The 22500-nt window shown below is 40.4% G+C and overlaps 1 protein-coding gene across 2 annotated transcripts in view; it reads right to left on the bottom strand.

The window, feature by feature from the left end:
- The window catches only part of LOC143021735 (uncharacterized), a 679768-nt gene that overhangs the window by 614843 nt on the left and 42425 nt on the right, over positions 1–22500 (bottom strand). The window contains exons 1-2 of one of the 2 annotated variants that reach the window (XM_076179422.1): positions 18830–19007; positions 4775–5242 (exon numbers count right to left, since the gene is read on the bottom strand). In XM_076179422.1, coding sequence (XP_076035537.1) covers positions 4775–4849 — 75 coding nt within the window. In that variant the 5' untranslated portion in view covers positions 4850–5242; positions 18830–19007. Of the gene's footprint in view, positions 1–4774; positions 5243–18829; positions 19008–22500 lie in introns of those variants that run through there. The other variant, XM_076179421.1, reaches the window with a different exon arrangement.

Here is a 22500-nt window from a genome sequence, read left to right as displayed (position 1 = left end):
TTTCATGAAAAATATGACAAGTAATTCTGCCGCACTATATTCATTACCACACTATTTTCTACTTTTATATTTGAAACGCAAAGTCTACAATCAATGTATACAATCAATGTATAATGCCAGCCATTAAATACGGAAGTAGAATTTGAAAACTAACGAAGGGGATGGTGACCAAGCTAAGGAGTGCACAGAGGAGAATGGAGAGATCAATGTTGAGAACAACGCTGAGAGACAGGAAAGTAAGTTTGGTGAGAGAGCAGAACAGAATAAAATACAGGGTCCGGCAGAAATACTTCTCACATTTTAAACTTCCGTCCATGTGTTGCTAATGAACTGGCAAGTGACAATGATATAAAAAAATAAATGCAATAATCTTATTTATTTTATTTGTTTATTTTTAGTTATTTATTGTATTTGTGTATTTATTTATTTAACCTCTAAGATGGAGGTATTTCTGCCGCACCCTGTATATTGTGGAGGCAGTAAAAGAGAGGAAGTGGAATTAAGGAGGAAAGTTAACGCGAACGAATGATGAGCAATGGAGCAAGTGTGTTACTAGATGGACGCGGCGACCTGGGAAGCGCACAAGAGGGAGACCAGAGAAAAGGTGGAAAGATGGAATAGAGAAGTTTGCAGGAGTGACATGGCAGAGGTTGACGCAGTCGTGCGAGTCACTGAATGGTATGAAAAAACCTTCGTTTAGCAGTGGATTCAAAATTGCTGACCGATTGATTGATTGAATGCTATCACGTTTCCGTTTCCTTCTACTCACTTCCTTTCTCCTTCTACTCACTTCTTTTCTCCTCCTCCTCTTCCATCTTCACCTCCACATCCTTCTCTTCCTCTTCCTCCTCCTCCCCCTCCTCCACCACCACTTCCTCTTCCATCTTCTCCATCTGCTACGCCTCCAACTGCTCCTACATTTTTTTCTCCACCTACTCCTCCTACTCCTCGTCCTCGTCCTTCTTTCTCCTCCTTCATCTTGTCCTCCACAGCGCTTGCACACACCCACATCCGCACGTACATACATATAGAGAAATAAAGAGAGGGAGAGAGAAAGAAAGAGATAGAGGGAGAGAGAGCTAGGAAGAGAGAGCGAGAGAGAGAGAGAGAGAGAGAGAGAGAGAGAGAGAGAGAGAGAGAGAGAGAGAGAGAGAGAGAGAGAGAGAGAGAGAGAGAGAGAGAGAGAGAGAGAATGTGTGTGTGTGAGTGTGTGTGTGAGTGTGTGAGAGAGTGTGTGTGAGAGAGTGTGTGTGAGAGAGTGTGTGTGAGAGAGTGTGTGTGAGACAATGTGTGCGAGAGAGTGTGAGGGAGAGAGTGTGAGGGAGAGAGTGTGAGGGAGTGTGAGTGATTAAGAGTGAATGAAAGTGAAATATACAATAAAATATTTTTACAATGTAAAAAAGAAGTTAAAGAATCAACATGACCGACACAAGAGGGGCTGTCTAAGTATCTCAGCCAGGCATCCCAACATTGTAATACGCAAGACCACGCCAATCAAAAGCAAAATCTCGTTTCAATAGAGTTAACATGATTCCCATTTGTAGGAGAGGATTCGTGGAGAAGCCTTTCAATTTCAGATCACTGCCATTGGCAAACACAATATGCAAATCATTATGGAAGGCAGTCGCAGGCAAATGGATGGACCATAAGGAGTAAAAAAAACCGAATCGGAATCAGATTAACAATGTGGATTCGTGATGGATAGATAATGGGCCTTGTGTGCTTACATTTGTAAAGAACAAACACACACACACACACACACACACACACACACACACACACACACACACACACACACACACACACGTATACACACACACACACACACGATGTATATAGATATATATACTTATGTATGTGTACGTGCATATGCATACAAATACACAAGCACATGCGCATAAGCATATGGATACACATACAAATGCACATATGCATACATACACACACACACATCCACGTACACTTGTACAAACACGATGAGGCGACAACAACAAAAATGTCCAGATGGTTTCCTTGTCACGTCCAAAAGAGCTCTCGTGAAAATCGCTAAGAGTCCGTCAAGAAAACAGCACTGACCAAAGACCTCTTAGAAAAGGAAACATAAATCCAGAGTTAAGGAACTCATCTTGGGGGGCTTATACTGGGATCTGTGATGATAAACTAGAGACACTCCATCATAAACTTGCAAGTAAATGACCTTAATACATCCCACAAGACATCACGACAACGTGGAACGCTAATTGTATTTCATTATAGTCCAGTGTGGTTGGTTAGTTTTTATTTGTTTATGGTGATGAACTACGTGGCTTGTCTTGCCCGCCCCTTTTATAAGGAAATTGTGTTTAATGTATGTATATCCCGTGTGATTTTTTCTAATGTCTGTAAGTTGCGTGTGTCTCCTTCATTAACGTTCTTTTGAATTTTCATGAAATTAATAAACTTGTTGTTAAATTCTGCTATAGATGAAAATTAAATGTTCTCACTTTCTTGGCGCTTTTTATTTATTTATTTATTTATTTATTTTATTTGTAATCAAGGAGTTCGGTACAATAAGTCAGGTCCTTTCTCATCATCATCATCATCATCATCATCATCATCACCACTTTGAACTTATTTCTTTGCTATTCCTGATCAAATTTTCTCAAAGGATTTTTTTTTTTTTTTTGGGGGGGGGGGCTATGACTGGGAGGGTTATTAAACTTGTACCATATTGTTTACGAATAAAATAAAACAAGACAAAAAAAAAAGCGGGAACAATGTTATACATATAATAGATGTGATCAATTTGTTTGTTAGTTGCAGTCTCTAACACGGTACTGCGGACAGATCAAGTCGGACGGGGGAGCCTTCTGGGAGACCCTGGATGAGGGTCCGAGGGTATTTTTTCTTCGGCTACGCATCCGCACGTCCCATGCTCACCTCGACACTTTGGGGGGAAGATGGGCCTTGGCATACCCCCCCCCCCAATCCTCACCGAGCCTCTAGATCACCCATCGCTTTTGCTCAGCAACATGCGGCAGAGGTGCAAGACTTCCTCTGGTTTTTCATTCAGCCGAAGGGAGTCGGGAGGTGCGCGAGAAGCCTCTCCCGATTATCTGCTGCAGCCGGTGAAGAGCGAGATTGTTTTTGGAGGAGGAGAAGGAGGCAGGATGGAGGGAGGGAGCGAGAGATGGAGGGAGCGATGTAGTGAGAGGTGAGGAGGAGGAAAGCGAGGACGTGGAGGGGGAGGAGGAAAAAGAAGAGAAGGAAGAAGATGAGGAGGAGGAGAAGAACAACAATGAGGAGGTGGAGGAAGGGAAGAAGGACGAGAATGAGTAGAAGAGGATTGAAGAAGAGGAAGGTAGAGGGCAATATGAAGTAGGAGAAGGGCAAGGACGAGTAGAAGGAATAGGTGGAGGAAAAAATGGAGGAGATGGAGGAGTAGAAGAAGGAGATGGAGAGGATGAAAGAGTAGGTGAAGGAGGAGGAGGAGGAGGAGATGGAGGAGGAGGTGGAGGAGGGGAGGTGGGGAAGATGGAGGTGGAGAAGATGGAGGTGGAGAAGATGGAGGTGGAGAAGATGGAGGAGGAGGAGGAGGAGGAGGAGGAGGAGGAGGAGGAGGAGGAGGAGGGGAGGTAGGGAAGATGGAGGTGGAGAAGATGGAGGAGGTGGAGGAGGGGAAGTGGGGAAGATGGAGGTAGAGAAGATGGAGGAGGAGGAGGAGGAGAAGAAAGGAAGCGTGTAGAAGGAGAACGGAAAGTGGAGGAGAAGGCGTTCTAGTAACAACAGCGCCGCATAGGGTTGAGGCTTCGTGGCCGAGTTTGTGGTGAGTTCGAGTCGTGCTACTGCGAGACCAGGACACACGAGGAAGATCCTATCTTGAGGAGCTTCACACACAGAGTTCTTTCTTAGATCGGGTGGATGGGGGGGGGGAGCTCTCATTATTTGAATAAAATTGTCTGTCTTCAACCAGAAGAAAATCACCGAAGTTGTCTATTCCGGAGTTAAACGGGTTGTTTAATCCCGTTTTTTTAACCCTCTTCGAGTGTTTGGTTCTTCATGGCTGAATAAAATAGTTTGAAGTAAATAAGAATTAAATGGGATATTGTTTACTCGGGGTATCCCAGTTATGTACCCAGCCAACTGAGCCAACAATCTGAACTAGTTTTGCATCAGAGAAAAACGTGTTTTTATTATCATCTCTTTTTTACCAACGATTCAAAAAGAATAATACTGAAATCTTTAAATTCATTGAAAAGGTTCATTAATGAAAGCAATTTGTTTTTGACCATCAATTTACAGCACACTCAACATGTTACCAGCTGTAGGTTTGTTTATGGTTTGTTGCCGTCAAAATTAGGGTACTGATGCTTATTTGCAAGTTAACGAACTAGAAATAACTAGCATAGTTAAAAAACATATGAATAAAGATAATGGCATGTTATTTTTATTTGTGGAGTTTCATTCGGAACTGCATGTCAAAGAATCCTAGTCTTATGAACGCTAGAGAAGACATTAATTTTTTTATTCATTTAATATATATATATATATATATATATATATTTTTTTTTTTACTCAAAGACACCTAAATGTCTTCGTTTGGTTACCCCAAAGATCTTTATAGACTGCAACGACGAAAAAATATAAATACAAATGAATACATGAATAGATAAAAATCCTGCCGGTCTCGAAGAGGGCGGCAACAATTACCTTTCCATACTAACCCTTTGCAGGCCAGGAACACCGTGTTAATTCCTTTTTCCAAAAGAGAACAGATTAGTTTGAGAGTACTTACAATGGTGTAGATGGCACAAGCAAAGGACCCCCGCCGCACTGAACTCCAGCAACAACATGATGTCAAGATAGCCATGTTGGTGGCGGGGGATGGAAATCAGCTCTTGGTTCTTCTTAACGGAGTTCTTCCTTGCATGAAGTGGAAATAAAGAACGAAAAAAAAATCTTTTTGAATTATTATTAATTTGGCACTTTTCGAACCCTGTCGCTCAAGCACGGAGACTAGGGCTGTTGTATCTCGGTTGGTCGAAATAGTGTTTGTTCGTGAATTGTACTTTTATAGACATTGTCTCTTTGGTATATTTGCGTCAACACTTCTGATATTGCTTTTCTCTCACTGCGTAACACGGCGTGAATGGGGTATTTTCTTTCCCAAAAACTGCACTGAAAAACATATTTCCAAACAAAGAGGCGCGATCATAGTTCCCGTCTCATTCAATATATATAAGTAAAATGGAATCACACAATTCTGAAAAAAATGTAGAACCATATAGTCCAAGTCCAAAATGTTATCCAGCTTATTTTATCAACATGATACATGCACAGTACAATATATTCCTTTTACAAAAATAACTCCGCGGTATCAGTTCACATTCCTCAAAAATAACAGCTTCATGTTTTCCTTTTCAGTCAAAATTCTACCACAACCCTTTTGAAATTCTATTTCGAAACACAATTGTTCTATTCCCCTACTCCAAATCCTCACAAAACTCAATTCTATTTCTTGCATATCACCAGCCTCAGCTCCCCTTTTCCCAACAGTATTGTATTCTCCTATATCTGCTATCACCAGAAACCACACACTATCTTTCTCAATCAAAACCATAAAACCACTTTCTAACCCAATCCTCCAGAGAGACAGAGGTAATGTTCCCCTTTCGTTGTGTACTCAGAAATATATCCCTTTCCATTACGAAAGCCAAGAGATGAATAAAATAGTCTGGCGGCAGGCAGAATAAAAGGAATAGCGACCCTTGCTATGGGAGGGATTAAGGTTCTCTTCTTCAACCCGCTCATGCCTCCCAAGTTTGCTACTTCTAGCTCCGCCTAAGTACCCTCAATCGGGCCCACAACACCTCTTCAGGGAGCTTTACTTCCTTTAGGAATCTTGCGAAAAATTCCTTTAACGTTTTTCCTCGTAGCTCTTTCTTTTCTCATAGTAGTTCTTCTTCTTCTTCTTCTCTAAGTTCTTTTTGTTTCTGTATTTTCTTATGGTGGTTTTTCTTCTCGTGTTCTTCGTCTTCTTATGGTGGTGGAAGTGAAGGTGGTGGTTCTTGTTCCTCTTCTCATGATTCTCTTTTCTATTTTTTTTTTACTTCTTGAAGTTTTCTTCTAATGATTATTCTTTTTCCACCCTGTATCACATTTTTTAGTCTTTCAATAATCATTGTTTCTTCTTTTTAAAGTTCTTCTTACAGTTCTTTATCAACCTCTTCTGTTTTTTTCATCATAGTTCTGCTTCTAATGTTTTTTCTTCTCTGTTCTTCGATTTGTTTTCAGATTTTTATCCTCTTCTTCTCGTCCTTCGTTTTTATTGATTTATTTTACTTGTATTTCTTTTTTCTTCGATTCTTTCTTCTTCTTTTCATTTGTTTTACTTCTTCATTTTCCTCTCCTTCCTTCTCTGCCTTTTACTTTTCTTCCTCCTCCTCCACCTCTTCTTCCTTCTCCTCCTCCTTTTGTTCCTCTTCTTCCTCCTCCTCCTCCTCTTCTTCTTTCTCCTTCGTGAGCAGCTCTTAACTATCCTCTTTCCTTTCTTTTGTGCAAGGTCGAATGCACTCTCCTCTTCCTCTCCTGTTTCTCCTTCTTCACTCGAAACGTCTTCGCCATCTTCCCGTCTTCCTCCACACAGCTGCGTAGTCCAAAAGCTTTTCCTGCATATTCACAGAATCCTGTTTTCGCCTTCCGATTTCCAAGTCATAAAACAAAACACTCTTCCTCCACCGATTCGGAAAAAAGAAAGAAAAAGAAAAAAACAACCCACCAAAGATAGTTCTTAGTCTGTGTTTATATGCTTATTTTCATATCAATCTTATTATATAGGATTCAGAACTACGTCACTGAGAAATTTAATATTTAATACATAACATCTAATATTTAATGATTAATCTTCTTTGCAATTGTTTTAGTCTCTCTGCCAATGTATTTTGTAAAGTATATACATTGTTGAATGAGATGGTATTGAGGTATATATAACTTTAATCCCAAATTTCTATTGAAAGAGAATTTGAAAAATGGAAGCTCCGCACACTACGACAAATCCTAATCCCCAGGAGCCTCTTTGCATACAACCACTGTTTCCTCTCCCCAGTTCTGCTTCTAACTTTTCTTTTATTGTGTTTTTATCTTTTGCCATCCTTTCCATTTATTAAAAAAAAACTGTTGATGATAATACATACATACATACATACATACATATACCAAAGGATTTTTCCCCTTACACGGGGGGGTAGCCAAAAAGAAAAAGGCATAGAAACCACTCCCAACCATTCCATTCCCTATATATTCCACTCCACTCCACCCTCCTCCCTCCCTCCTACCTTGGCATCTCCTGGATGACGGGTCATCCCTGCATCCTGTCCACTGCCCTGGGTCAGAAGCAGTGTCGCAAGACACAGCACATCCACAGCAAGGCCGCTTCATTAAATTCGGCGACCCCCCCTCTCCGTCCCCTCATGCAGAAAAGAAGAAGATGGGGGAGAAATCCCTTCGGGCTGCGTCAATTTTTTTCTCATACATACTTCCTCACCCCTCATCCCCCACCCACTCCCCCTCATGCATCACAGCATCATCCATACACAACCCTTCTTCATTCACCCCTATCTTCTGTCCATTCCCGTCCTTCCTCAACAGACATTCCTCTCTTTTGTAATGCCCCTTTCACCCCATCCATCCATCTCATCCTAGGACGCCCTCTCATATTCACTGCTTCCACCTCTGCCTTCCATACCTCTTTGACTAATCTTTCTTTACTCATTCTTTCCATGTGTCCAAACCATCCTAATACTCTTTCATCAACCCTATCTCCCAGTTCCCTTTCCACCCCTGTTCTCCTCCTCACCTCCTCATTTCTCACTCTATGTGGCCTAGTAACCCCCATCATACTTCTCAGACATTTAATCTCAAACACATTCAAACTCCTCTCTTCCTCTCTTATGTTCCATGTTTCTGCCCCGTACAGTGCTGTTGGCACAATCACTCCTTCATATAACCTCCTCTAAGCATCCATTCCCAGATGTCTATTCCTCATTACACTTTTCAATCCAACACATTTACTCGCTTCTCTCAATCTACATTCTACCTCCACCCCCACTCCTCCCTTTCCTATCACATTCGCACCCAAGTATCTAAAACTATCCACTTCCTCCAGTCTCTCACCCTTAATGCTCACTTCCAGCCTGCTGTCACTCTCTCCCCTTGTACATCTCATCACCTTACTTTTGCCCACATTTATCTTCAGCTTCCTTCTTTCACACACCTTCTCAAACTGTCACTAACTTCCTCAATCCCTCCTCCGATCCTGCTACAAGCGCAGTGTCGTCAGCAAACAACAACTGGCTTATTTCCCACTTTTCTCCATTTTCTTTAACCATCTCCAACCCTTGACCCACTACCCTTGCATTCACCTCTAGCACCACCCCATCCATATATACTGTAGATTGAACAGCTAGGACGACATAACGCATCCTTGACGAAGTCCCACCTATACCTCAAACCATTCACTCTCTCCATTCTAATCCAACACAAGCTCTACTACTCTCGTAAAAACTTTTGACTGCTCTTAACAGCTTTCCTCCTATCCCATATATCTGCAATACCTCCCACAGTGCCTTCCTGTCTATCCTGTCGTAAGCCTTTTCCAGATCCATAAAAGCCCAAAAAACATCCTTACCTTTTCCTATAGCTTTCTCACATATCTGTCTTACCACAAAAATCTGATCTATACAACCCCTACCTGTCCTAAAACCACGGTGTTCCTCACCAATTACTCCCTCTGTTCCTCTCCTAATTCTCTCAATCAAGACCCTCCCATAAGCCTTCCCAACTACACACAAGCTGATCCCTCTGAAACTACTACACTCACACTTGTCCCCCTTCCCCTTGTAAAGCGGAACTATACAGGCACTCCTCCAGTCCTCCGGCACTCTACCCTCTCTTAAACAAACATTAAATAACCTCACCAGCCAGTCCACCATAACTGTACCTCCTTTCTTCAGACATTCTGCATGGCATCCATCCAACCCAGGTGCCTTACCTGCTCTCATCATAACAGCTGCCTTCACTTCATCCTTCCCTATTTCTCCTCCATTTTCCTCACTCATCACTCATTTTCTTAGCGCTTCCCACTGCAACTACCTTTCCCTCCCTATCCTCCTTCACATTTAGCAACTCCCTAAAATACTCTGCCCACCTTCCTCTCATTGCCTTCTCTTCCATTATCATCTCTCCATCTACACCTTTTACCTTTTCTTCTCTACCTGATTCACCTCCTCTTCCTCTCTAAATTTCTTTCCAAAACATCTTTTTATTACCTTCAAAATTTTCTGTCATACTCTTACCCTATTTCACATCTACTCTCCTCTTTGCTTCCTTTATTTTATGCTTAACTTCCCTTCTCTTTACTTTGTACCTATCATACGATTCCCTCGTCCTAATTTGTAGCCAATCTATGAATGCCTGTCTCTTCTCATCTACACCCTTCTTTGCTTCCTCATCCCACCACTCGCCACCCTTTCTTCCATTTCCTCCCGCCCTCCTTGTTCCACACACTATCTTTGCACACCTTATGATTCCCTCCTGGAACCATCCCCATTCCTCCTCCACTCCTAGTTCTACTCTATCCTTCACTCCCTCCCACTCCTCTCTCAGCGTCTTCTTATACTCATTCTCCTTTTCTTTCTCATAGCAGTTCACTCTGAGTACCTCCCTACCTTCTTTTTCATTTAAGCAGTTCACTCTAAGTACCTCCCTACCTTCTGCCGATGATAATACAACGTGGCATTAATGAAACTCAATGCCGAGTACGTAATTTGCTGAAAACTGAAGAAAAAAAAATACAGGCGACCATTTTTTTTTTTTTTTTTTTTTTTTTTTTAGTTTGTGGTTTCCATATGGTGGTGGTCATAAAAGTAGTTGTAGTATCATTAGTGTTGTTACAAGTACTGTTAGAAGTAATGGCGGTGGTTGGTACCTTCAGCGGCCTTTGTGATATCCACCTGTGACAAACAAACCTCGTTATAACAAAAGCTCTATTACAAAAAATATATATAGGAAATGTACCAGATTTCACAAACGGAACAAAATTTGAATAATTTAAAGAACAAGTTCTGGAACTATTACTAAGGTTAGGAGTGTTGGTAATTTCAAATCCTCTTGGATGAAATACACATTGTATTATATGGAGAAAACAAAATCGAAGAAAGAGTGCATCAAAAAGAAAAAGAATCTAACAGAAGGTAAAAGAACAACCGTAGCTATGCCACAGGGAGGCAACGGTTTGCAATGGACTGGCAGCGCGACCAATCAGAATAAAAGGTTAGCTACTAAATATATAGTTCCTCGAAATTGTGCTCTCTGATGACAACCAAGTTTTGACTTGCAATAAAAAGTTTTATTTATATATGGCATGATGAATTATGCCATGGTCAGAGTAGATACCATATAAGGATGAAACCTTTATTAAATGCACATCGTCTCACTTGTTGATTTTTTTTTTTCAAGTACACCTTCAACAAGCGAAACGATGTACATTTAATAGAGGTTCCATCCTCACATGGTGTTTACACTGACCATTTTGTTGGTGATTGTTATTTTGATTCATCAAGTTATGCCATCTTTGAGTTGCGTTGGTGTGCACTGCATTGTACCAGCGTTCCTGTCCTTGTGCGCAATATCACGCTGATATCAAATACCAACACAGCACTAACGAATCCAAGGTGATTTAAGGTCCGTCCAGACGATCGACCACAGCTCGACGGGCACTGCCCGCAAACGAGCAAAGCTCACAGGTACAAATGTAGTGTTGTCTACACGATGCCGAGCTGGCCCGATCAAACCCGAGCACAGCTAGAGCGTGTAGTCGTTCAGACAGGACCTGCAGATTGTGTGCGGTACGATAACTACAAGTATGGTCACCGATAAAGTTCTATTAACTGTAGAATATGAGGTTTCAACCACTGATCTATAGCGGGAGTAGAGACAGACATATCTGTCAAACACTAGACTGACTTGAGTGAACAGTGATAACCTCTGCCCCTTGCCTCCATAGGAAGCCTCGTGTGTCTGGCAGCGACGTAATAATACCGGTCACGGGCAGTCTCTGGTGCTTTCGTTAAAGAACCAACACAGGCACTTTGCCCGTGTTTTAGCGGGCACAAGCGGTAAACTTATTAACGGGCAAACCGCTCGCTTGTGCACGCGGGCAATACTCGATCGTTTGGACAGGCCTTTAGTGAGTATGAAGTAAATGACTATGGGATCCTGCTATCTCGGACAAAATAAGCCACGCCCACTTTCTCCCTTGACCAATCAAATTAAATAAAAGAAAATATCCATTTCAAAGTTTTTGCGCCCTAATCATACCGAAAAATTAAAACTCATGTCGGGCTATTGATCTGATGCATGACATGGGAACATTATACGACTTTTTTTTAATGTTGAGTATTTTGTTTTTATATACAGTATTCATTTCATCCTAAAAATAACTTGTTTTGCAAATTTGTATCACCCTTTTCCTTGCGGCTTCGGGTTGAGCAGAATGACCTGGCGACAAGTACGATAAATATAAAGTTTTAATACTACAACAACGAACTACGTATATGCATAATTTTGATATATGATACATGATCAGATTCGGACAGCTCATTGTTGCCACATCTCGCCTCACGTTCCAGCCGCTCTGCCATCCACGTGAGATGGCAATTACACCTGTAACAAGGGCTACAATGGTATGCCTGTACCTACGCCATCAAAGGCTTCCGGGCCGATAACACGCCCGAGGATCGATTCTGTGATGTTCCGCGAGCAGCGAATCTATTGTCTTGCCCCGGAAGCTGAGCGTTGGTCTTCTGGGCTCCATCGGGAAACAACTTTGTCGTCTTTTGTGAAAAAAAAATTGCTGCGCGGAATGTCTGTTTACTTTGTTATCAACATGTTATTAACATTACATTAAATATTATTAATATTACAGGTTAGTTCTAACTTGGCTGAGCGTTGCGTAGGGTTTGTTTATTCATTTATTCAATTTATTTATCTATTTATTTATTCATTTATTTATTTGATGCTTGAAAGTTGCATCTTTTGGAGTCTCGATCATCATATATTCTAATCCTATCTGGCGTTGCCGCAGCAATATCTATTTACTTGCCCGGGCTCTCTAGAACGCCCTAATGCATACAAATCTACGTCATTCTTCGCAGACCGTTGATCTTCAGGAGTTAGGCGCCGGTTTCTTAGAAGGAAAAAATAGACTCCTTTCCTACTGTGTGGTACTTTTCCTTCGATTCCACATGCCGCTAGGCGATTTCATTCTCCGAGGCGCTCCCTCAGTTAAAAAAAAATCTCGACCTACTCCACCTCCCCACCCACCCCTTTTTTATTTATTTATTTATTTATTAATAAATTTTTTTTTTAATCCTGGACCCACAAAGAATTTGATTGAGGTTCAGTGCCCACATGGGACGTCATCTAAACGTTCAGTCTGTCCTCCCCAAGAGGACATTTGTCTTTCGCGTGTCCATGACCACTTGACGGAGTGAGAACGACACTGAGGACAATGGGATAATACTTTCGTTGATCGTATTTAGGGTTCAAGATGGTACCAGAGGAAAAATTCGTTCTTTCCTGAACTCGAGAAAAATAGACTAACAGACTATTGGCTATTAAACAATTAGGTAAACAATAAAAAATTGAACAAGTGGAGAAGTTAGTTCCTTTCTGAGCTCACGAAAAATACAGACAGACAAATAGACAGACTGATAGACTATTAGCTATTGAACAAATAAATATATACATGAATGAATAGAGTTTAATGAATAATGAAAAATAAAATAAATGTAGATAAACAGAACATGAAAATAAACATACACAATATAAACAAAAATAATAGAACAAAACAAAGTAGATAAAAAGACTAATAAACAAAGACGTAAATAGATTGATAACAAAATAAAAAAGCTAAATAACTGTATAACCGAATCAACAAACAAATTAGATAAACATAAATAATTACATAGATGAATGAATAAAAGACATTTATACAGGAGAGCTGATTTCGTCGTGGCTTCCTATCCTGTCAATTTGAACGCTCAGTTTGACCCCCGTCCCATTTCGTCTCACTTTATCACCTCGGCTGTCAATTTCCTAACAATTACCCTGTCTAATTATCTGTCTGGTTTAACTCACACGCACCGACCCCTCTTTGCCATTTTGTGACCAAAGATGGCGTCGGGAGGGAGGGAGAGGGGGGCAAACGGGGGTTGCAATCCTCTTCACCATCAATTAACCTCTTCGTTGTTTTCATAATTTAGTGTTGGATCGGAAATATCCATCGCTTTTACCCGTGTGGGCAATATCACACGGAAGATATATATTCATAAACGTGGTAAAGGAGGTATTTAAAGAGGGCAGCAGAACAGGTTGGTGTAATATAGTCACCATTTTTTTTAAGTAGAGATCTATTCCTTGACCATAATGTTGTCACTATTATCATTTACATTGTTATAAATATATATATATATATATATATATATATATATATATATATATATATATATATATATATATATATTCCCATCGTTGACACCTGGTTTCATTTGTTGTGACTAGCATCAGTGGTATAAATATATGCAGCTGCTCCGCGTCAAACCCTCACGACTCACAGCTGCTGCCACTACTTCGCGCGCGCGCGCACACACACACACACACACACACACACACACACACACACACACACACACACACACACACACACACACACACACACACACACACACACACACACACACACACACACACACACACACACGGGGCACTACAAGCATAACTCCTCTTCCCGTAGAATACAACTAGGTAGGTAAATAAACGCGCGCGCGCGCACGCACACGCACACACACACACACACACACACACACACAGACACACACGGGATTCACGAGCATAGCTCCTCTTCCAGTAGAATACAACTAGTTAGGTAAAAACATTTATATGATCAACACTATTATATGGTTCAGAAGCGTGGACAATCAGCAAAAAATTGCAGGAAAACTTAGAAGCAGCAGAAATGTGGATATGGAGACGAGTATTAAGAGTACCATGGACAGCGAAGAAAACAAATGAAGAAGTATTGAGAGAAATGGAGACAGATAGGGAATTGATGACAACAATAAGGAAAAGACAGTTGCGATTCTTAGGACATATAATGAGGAGGGAAGGGTTGGAAGAGGTGGTGATGACGGGAATGGTGGAGGGAAGGAGAGCAAGAGGAAAGCAGAGGGAGAAGTATATGGACGGGCTGATAAGGGCGACGGGAAAACAACTCAAACCAGCACAGATGTTACAAGTAACTAGGGACCGTGAACGGTGGCGCTCCATGGTTGCCGAAGTCCAAGAGAATATGGCACGACGGTAAGGTAAGGTAAGGTAAAAACACGCGCGCGCGCGCACACACACACACACACACACACACGGGACACCCATGAGCCTAGCTCCTCTTCCCGTAAAATAAACTAGAATACACACACGCGCGCGCCCACACACACACACACACACACACACACACACACACACACACACACACACACACACACACACACACACACACACACACACACACACATAAGTATGATAATTGGAGAATGATAGACAGGACACCGCGAGGTTTGCTCCTTTCCTGTACACAGCAATTCTGTACACGCGCGCCCGCACACGCACACACACACATACACAAAATCCTATATCAACTGAACAAGTTTTTGAACTCCGGTTCCACTTGCTCGGTGAAATTGGAGACAAATTACGCCCGGCGGAGACATGTGGCAACTTCGTTACTGTGCCCTTTTTGAGGTACTCCGGGTTATTCGGAAACTGTTGATTGGTAAACTGAGCCCTGTCTCCATTCAAGTGCACCGCGTTAATTTGTCCCGTTAAAAGAAACATTTACTAAAGGAGAACAGTGTTAATAATAAACGTTGTTATGATATTGTTCATAGAAAGAAAAAAGCCATGCGTGATGAATTATAACTTAAGTTCGTTTTTAATTAAATTTTGAATCGTTCCCTCTACCTCATTCTACCTCCCTCCCCACCCACCTATCCTTCCTAACTCTCCCACAGGCAACACAAACATGCGCACATACCCACGCAACACGCTCATCCGGCTGCACACATACCATCCGAATAACACAGCTGTACACTCAGCTGTACACACGCGCACACACACAGTATCCGTAACAACAGGCAAACATACACACACACACATGCGTATCCGCAACCACGTGCACACACACACACACACAATATTATCACAAGCACGTGTATAAAACGTACATCCACACATACGTCATTGCATACACACACGTAGACACACTTGCACACACACACACACACACACACACACACACACACACACACGTGTATGTGTATGTGTGTGTGCACGTGCGCGCACACATGTATGTATGAGCGTGCGTGTCTGTGTATGTGTGTGTGTGTGCGCGTTTATATATATATATATATATATATATATATATTGTGTGCGTGTTTCCCCATGGCCTTGGGTCACGTGTTGGACTCGTGATCGACAGCTATTTCCCTCCCGGAAGAGAGCTCAGAGCTTATATATGACCGATCTATGGGTAATGCTGTGACCTTACACGCACATACACACGCAACTTGAGCCCTGGGCGGGATTAGAGCCCGGACCGCCGTAGTGGCGGCCGGGAACTCTACCACTGCGCCATCGTGTGTGTGTGTGTGTGTTTACCTAGTTGTATTTTATGGGACGGGAGCTATGCTCGTGACCCGTTTTCGTATCTCTCCACGTCCAGTTTTGTCTTGAAAGCGTGTATAGTTCTGGCATTCATTGTTTCACTGTTCAATTTGTTCCAGACATCGATCACTCTGTGTGGAAAGCTATTACTTTTCAGGTCTCTTTTGTAATTGTCTTTCTTTAGTTTCTTTTCGTGTCCTCTTGTTTCCCTCTTGTCCCATTTTAATGGGTCATCTCTATCGAGAACTTCCATCCCTTTCATAATTCTGAAAATGGTTAACAAATCGCATCTTTCCCTTCTCTGTTCTAGTGTTGGCAAGTGTAATTTCTCCAATCTTTGTTCATATTTCAAGTTTGATGGTGTGGTTGCCATTTTTGTCGCTGCTCTTCTCTTTGGATTCTTTCTAATTTTCTTGTGTTTTTCTTTGTGCTAGGTGTGTGTGTGTGTGTGTGTGTGTGTGTGTGTGTGTGTGTGTGTGTGTGTGTATGTGTGTGTGTATGTGTGTGTGTGTATGTGTGTGTGTGTATGTATGTGTGTGTGTGTGTGTGTGTGTGTGTGTGTGTGTGTGTGTGTGTGTGTGTGTGTGTGTGTGTGTGTGTGTGTGTGTGTGTGTGTGAGTGTGTGTGCATGAGAGAGAAGAAGAAAGAGAGAGTCTTCTATTTTTGGAATAATAATTCTACACGTTTACTCACCGCTTGTGGGCATCACTTACTACTAATCTGCTCAATTACTACAAAATTCACGACAGAATGACCTCGTACGTATTGTTCTTTCTTGCGTTCCCCTACACATCACTGTTGTAATTTCTATTAAAAATAAATGCAATATGGGATTTATACACTATATATCCTCATTTCCCCTTGGATACATAAATATTTATGTGACATTTGAAATTAAGAACAAGAAACGTGGAAAATAGAATTGAAGTAACATCACTTAGGGAGCTCTTGACCTTGACATTGTAAGCTTTGTCGCAAAAGTGTTATACTGAACAAGTCTGCTAGAACATGTAGCTTCAAGTTTTGTATTAATGATAAGAACTGACCTTCACAAGTTACTGACATTATTTAGTATTGATATGTACAGATACGATCCACAGTTTTACCATACCCTTGTGGTCGGGAGCTTTGTAACAGACAGCGAAAATCCAATAACTTTAGTCACCCCTTAAACATTGAATTATGTGAACGCTGTCGACTGGGAATGCGGTAGTTTCTCAGAATATATCACTGATGCACTTGAGTTATACAGATTAATTCATGAAGCCTGGTCATCATGACTATACGTAAGTATATTTCTGTTTTAGAATGTTATTTTGACATCATTCAGGTTCGCTGTAACAGGGTGCGGATACACAAAACTTCATTGTAACTGACAAGGCCGTGGAAATTGTAACTAGTTTACCACCTCAAGTTTTGCAAATGGCTACAGGATCTGCTATAACTTATACTCAAACACCTGCCTCCGACAGTGCTAACGTAATATTGTAAGTGGTGGATTTTACAATCGTCAATCTCTACATACATCTTTTGATGTTGGTTCCAGCCAATGAGAACTTGGCTTATCATGGTGCCTCAACCAATGACAATACATCTCGTGGCCGCTAAAACGTAAATACAGATGCGTCGCGTACAAGAAAAGCCATTGACCCCCCTCCCCCAGCTTAAAAGAACTTATGGTGATCATTCAAGATTAACAAATAAATTCCGAAGAAAAAAAAAATCCACCTAAAAATTCTGACGACAAATTACTGTAGTTTACAGTGTTTGAGGAAGCTATCACCACAGGAGACTTTATGGAATACGGCAGGTCAATGGGGTAAAGAATCAACCCTACTCCATAATGTTAATAATGGTTACCCTCGTACAGAAGCTGGAAATGTATCCTATTTTCAATTTAAGAATTACAAAACCAAACAAGAGTGGGGAGTCAGGGGAAGAGATAAAAAAAAAAAAATATTCAAACACTAACTCTCTCAACAGCTGCCGTTACAAGACCTTTTACGAGATCAATCAGCTATTTTGAGTTCACTGCTGAACAAAGGCCTCTCTTATACCATTCCATGACTTACAAGACTGCGCCAACCTTTACCATTCAGACAAATTTCTATTTCATATATCCACCTTCTGTCTAGTCTCCCTCTTGCACGCTTTTCATCTCGTGGCATCCACTCAGTAACACACTTGCTCCATCGATCATAATTCGTTCGATCTAACCTACCTATCCAATTCCACATATTTTCTTTTACCGGCATCACAATATATTATCTTTCACTCCAGTCTGCCTTCTTTGTGTCTTTAAGAATTATTCCTGCAATACCTCTAGAATGGAAAGCGGCTAATGTAACTCCCATATATGATAAAGGTAACATATCTGGTCAGACCAGAAAGACCATAGCAACTACTAACCAATTAATTTATAAAATGTATATATTCTCCAAGATCCTAACAAAGAGATTAAATAATAAAGGGTGACTATAGTTGTTGGAACTTCACTGTCTGTTACACAGCTCGCGACCAGAAGGGCATGTAGGGAGCCAGGGTGTGGTAGAAAGCGTGGTTTGTGGCTCTACATTCGAGGATGCTATTTTCAAGCCCTGTTCACACTAGCGGTTTGAACCCCGATGGTTCAATTATACTGTCAGTCAATGGGGGCGTTCACATACAACCACGCAGTTTTTCCTTGACTATGCGGTACCGCCGTGGTTTTTGCGCGGTTCAAACCGCTATTATAATCAGGGCCTTTAGGCATACAGTCAGTAAATGCTCATCATGTAAAGCTGTTTATAAATGGCTCTGAATTACGTATCACACCTTAAGAAAAAATATTTAACTGGCTGTTATGATAAAGTAGTAAGCAGCACGACGAAACAAAACGGTATCTGATCGAGACATTATGGCATCAGGCAAATACCAAACTTTAACTTATCAACATGAAATATTTACCTTACAAGTAAATTGAAAAACACCAAAAATACCTGTGCACAAAACAGAGTTAATAGACACTCATCCTTAACCGATTAAAATACATTTCTATGTGTATCATCATCATGCCTTTAGTAGTTGTACTCACCGTAGCATCGTCAGTCTTGTTTTTGGATTAAAGATCATTTCAACAACACTGCACAAAATAATTTCGTTTTCATCACTAAATATATAAAACCTTAATTAATTCCACAAATTCGTTAACGTAAATTTAGATGGCCTGGATTGACAGTCATATTGAAATCCCTAAGTCTCATACACACAATTTCAATGGTGACCGTAACCCAAATGCCTGGCAACCTGCGCTGGGAAAGCAGGTGAGCAAGAAAGGACGTTTTTCATTGGTTAAGAGTAGTGACGTTCTTACTCGGCAACCAGTCATAGGGCTTGTTCTTTCCGGGTTTCGGTACCAAGTCTGCGAGCAACAATTAATTGCCATTTGCGCTATGATTGGATAGACAATATTGTTTTGAGTTTCTGAAAATCTAATACTAACGAAATGATGACCCATTTTGAAAAGTTATTTCTCATTAATTCCAGACAGTTTTAGTTGGTTGAGGGGAAGCGTCATTGTAACATGATGTTTAAGACTATCTAGACCAGTTGCCACAAGGCATATATACATATATATACTTTTTTTGCCAGTGTCAGACAATCCTCTTTAAATTAGGGTCACCTCTGTATTAATTAAATGCATTGTATATTGTGAAGGTAATTGTAACCATTTCATAAATGTCATCTAATTTGCATTTACGTAAGCGATATTTCCAGGATCAATCGGAAAAAACATATTCAAAACAAACAAACACACACACACACACACACACACACACGTTCGTTCGAATCCTGCCCAGGGCTGAAAATAATTTCAGTATCGCTGCGCTTCGAATCGTTACTTCAACTCTCGTGGGCGGGGAGCTTGGTGTGTGTGTGCGTGAAAGGTCAAAGCATTACCCATAGATCGGTCATACGGGCTCTGAGCTCTCTTCCGGGAGGGAAATAGCTGTCGATCACGAGTCCAACACATGATCCAAAAGACCTAGGTGAATCACATATAAACGCTGAAACAAAAGTGATTCATCTGGTGGTTTTGAAATGTTTCGTTCTTTTCCTTAATTCTTTAATTCAATTTAAGTTTGGTATGCGTCTCTATCTAATGAAGATATTGCAGTGAATGAAATACACTAATACATAATATCTTCTCCAACCTACGCTATACATGTAAAAGATTACAAACAAGATGCTTAGAAATACGATACAGTGAAAGCAAAAACTCGAATTATTCATTAGGATTGTGGTTTTGCATTGCCCCGTGAATGTATGTGCTACCATTCAAGAATGGAAAAGAAATCCTGAGCTACAGTTCCGGCTTACGTGGGTCAAGGATTGGTGTCAGCTCGAACATGGATTCTCATGCATATCACTTAACATGAAACAAATATATATGTTCTATTCAAACTACTGGGTGCGCTGGTTTAAGTGATTGATATCATCTGGCAACACCCGAAACACAACCTGTAAAAGGCGTTATAGTCCGTTTTTTATGATAGTGCTGTCAAAGTCATCAACACTTCGTGTCCACACGAGCCGTAGCATTATAAATGTTTTATTATTTCATTGTTCTTAAACTTTCAGGAAGAATATTATCCTTCCAAATGTAGTACAAATGACAGCTATTTTGAGATTTCAAATTGGTTATAGAGACAGGCAAACTTGATACTGAAACCCAGTTCAAATGAGCAATGTGATTGGTCCTGAAATAAAGACGACTCTGCTCTTAACCAATAACAGGCGTCTTTGTATCACCTACGAAACCGTAACCGTTTACAAGTTTTACCAACAATATTTGCTATTTTTTATATACTTCATTATAAGTAATAAAGTTATATTTCAACTATTTATATTTGAATTTATTGTTCATTCGTTTCTTTATCTATTTAAGATAAATTTCATGACGATTAGTAAATTTACACCTGTTCGGGTGTTCGCATATTTTTCAAGCACAGATCATTTGATTTAAAGTCGTCTTCAAAAGTGAGTACGCTCGACATTGTGTGACTTAATTAAGATAGCAGACCATTAAATTTAAATTATCGGAAACAAGATTGTGGAATAATTAAAGCCTGGACAAAGTCTGGTTTTTATACATTTAGTGATCGAAAAGATATATAGTGGTTTTTCTCTCAACCAAAGAAGACATCAAAAATGAAATCATCTTCGACCAACAGGAAGTTTCGACGAAACTATGGTGAGTACAAAAGCACAACATAAACATTAGGATACACAAACAAATGCACTTGGTTTGATAGGTACAGAATCTATTCTGATATTTAGGTATTATAAATGTAATATATTGTTTCCTAGATTTTCATGATCTTTATTTTAGATGTGACATTTACGTGGTGTTGCCATATTGTCACAGCTAACTTTATTTTCGTCTTACTGTTTGTGGTCTTCTCTACATATAACGTGAAAAATTATATTATCTAGTATTTATGTTAGGGTGTCAGTTCAAATTACAGATGAAATTACCTTTACGTGACCAGTATTTACTTACTGACTTGTAATTTTAATTGTATTTGCTGAAGCCTACAAGGTATAGCAGATTGTCAGTAGATTGTGAAGGTCGATTTAAGGGCTTATCACACTGGGCTTCCACGGGCTTCACCAGCGCCGACCGTTGAGTGTGTTCGTTTAATTATAAATGACTTCGGTTACAATTACTCATTTTTTAAATTTCAAATTATCTTTCCGTCGTACATAGGAAAGGTATTTGATGGACTGAGATATTGCAAACCTATACAAATGTTAGACATACTGTTGGAATGTTCTTAGAGAAATCTAGACTAATGCAAGCGAAGTCATATTCTAGATATTCAAATGGAGGTTGGATGTGGGAGGTAAAAATAGCTCAGTGTGATAATCCTTTTATAAGTTCAATACAAAACATATAGTTACACATTGTAGCAGACTTGTTCGATGTAACACTTTCAGGTGACGTCGCTTCTAAAGCCTAGGCCAAGAACTCCTTGGGTGAGTGTTACTTAAAAATTTTATTTTACAAAATTAAAATTAGAAACACATTTCTTAATCTTAATTTCAAACATCACTTACAGGCTAATGTATATGGGGATGATATGTGGACGTAATGATACTAAATCAATGTTTTGTTAAGTATATTTTTCAACATTGATGTGAAGATGCACATTCTTTTTGATAGACAAGTTTGTATTTGGTCGTTTCGGTAAAACTCCAGAAACACGCAAACACGGATATTCAACATGAAGTTTACATTGCCCAGTAGCTCCTAACTTAATCTACTTCATAGAAAACGGAAGAAGTGAGGAATGAGCTTGCGTGATACTGGAATAATGACGTAATTTCTTTGTGAAGCTTTCATTGTCGAGAGAGGTTAAAGTAAATGTTAGTCTCAAACAGTGGTGTAGTTGTTAGTGTCACCAGTTCTAACGCTGTGGTACCGAGTTCGCGCCACGCTCATGCCGTCAAAGGTTTCTTTTTAAACTGCAAAGCACAAATTGGACTATATGAGTTCTTGCATCTCGCTGAAAATGTAATTGTTGTCGATCACAGAACAGGATGAACTACACACACACACACACACACACACACACACACACACACACACACACACACACACACACACACACACACACACACACACACACACACACACAATTAATAGACATTTGGAACAAGTTAGATGAGAAAGTGGTGTGTGCAAAAACAATACATGAATTT

The sequence above is a fragment of the Oratosquilla oratoria genome, chromosome 42 (assembly GCF_046742065.1).
Source record: "Oratosquilla oratoria isolate Oo_2021 chromosome 42, ASM4674206v1, whole genome shotgun sequence".
NCBI lineage: Eukaryota > Metazoa > Arthropoda > Malacostraca > Stomatopoda > Squillidae > Oratosquilla > Oratosquilla oratoria.
Note: the sequence above shows the minus strand (reverse complement) of the source record. Positions and strands in the feature narration are given on the sequence as shown.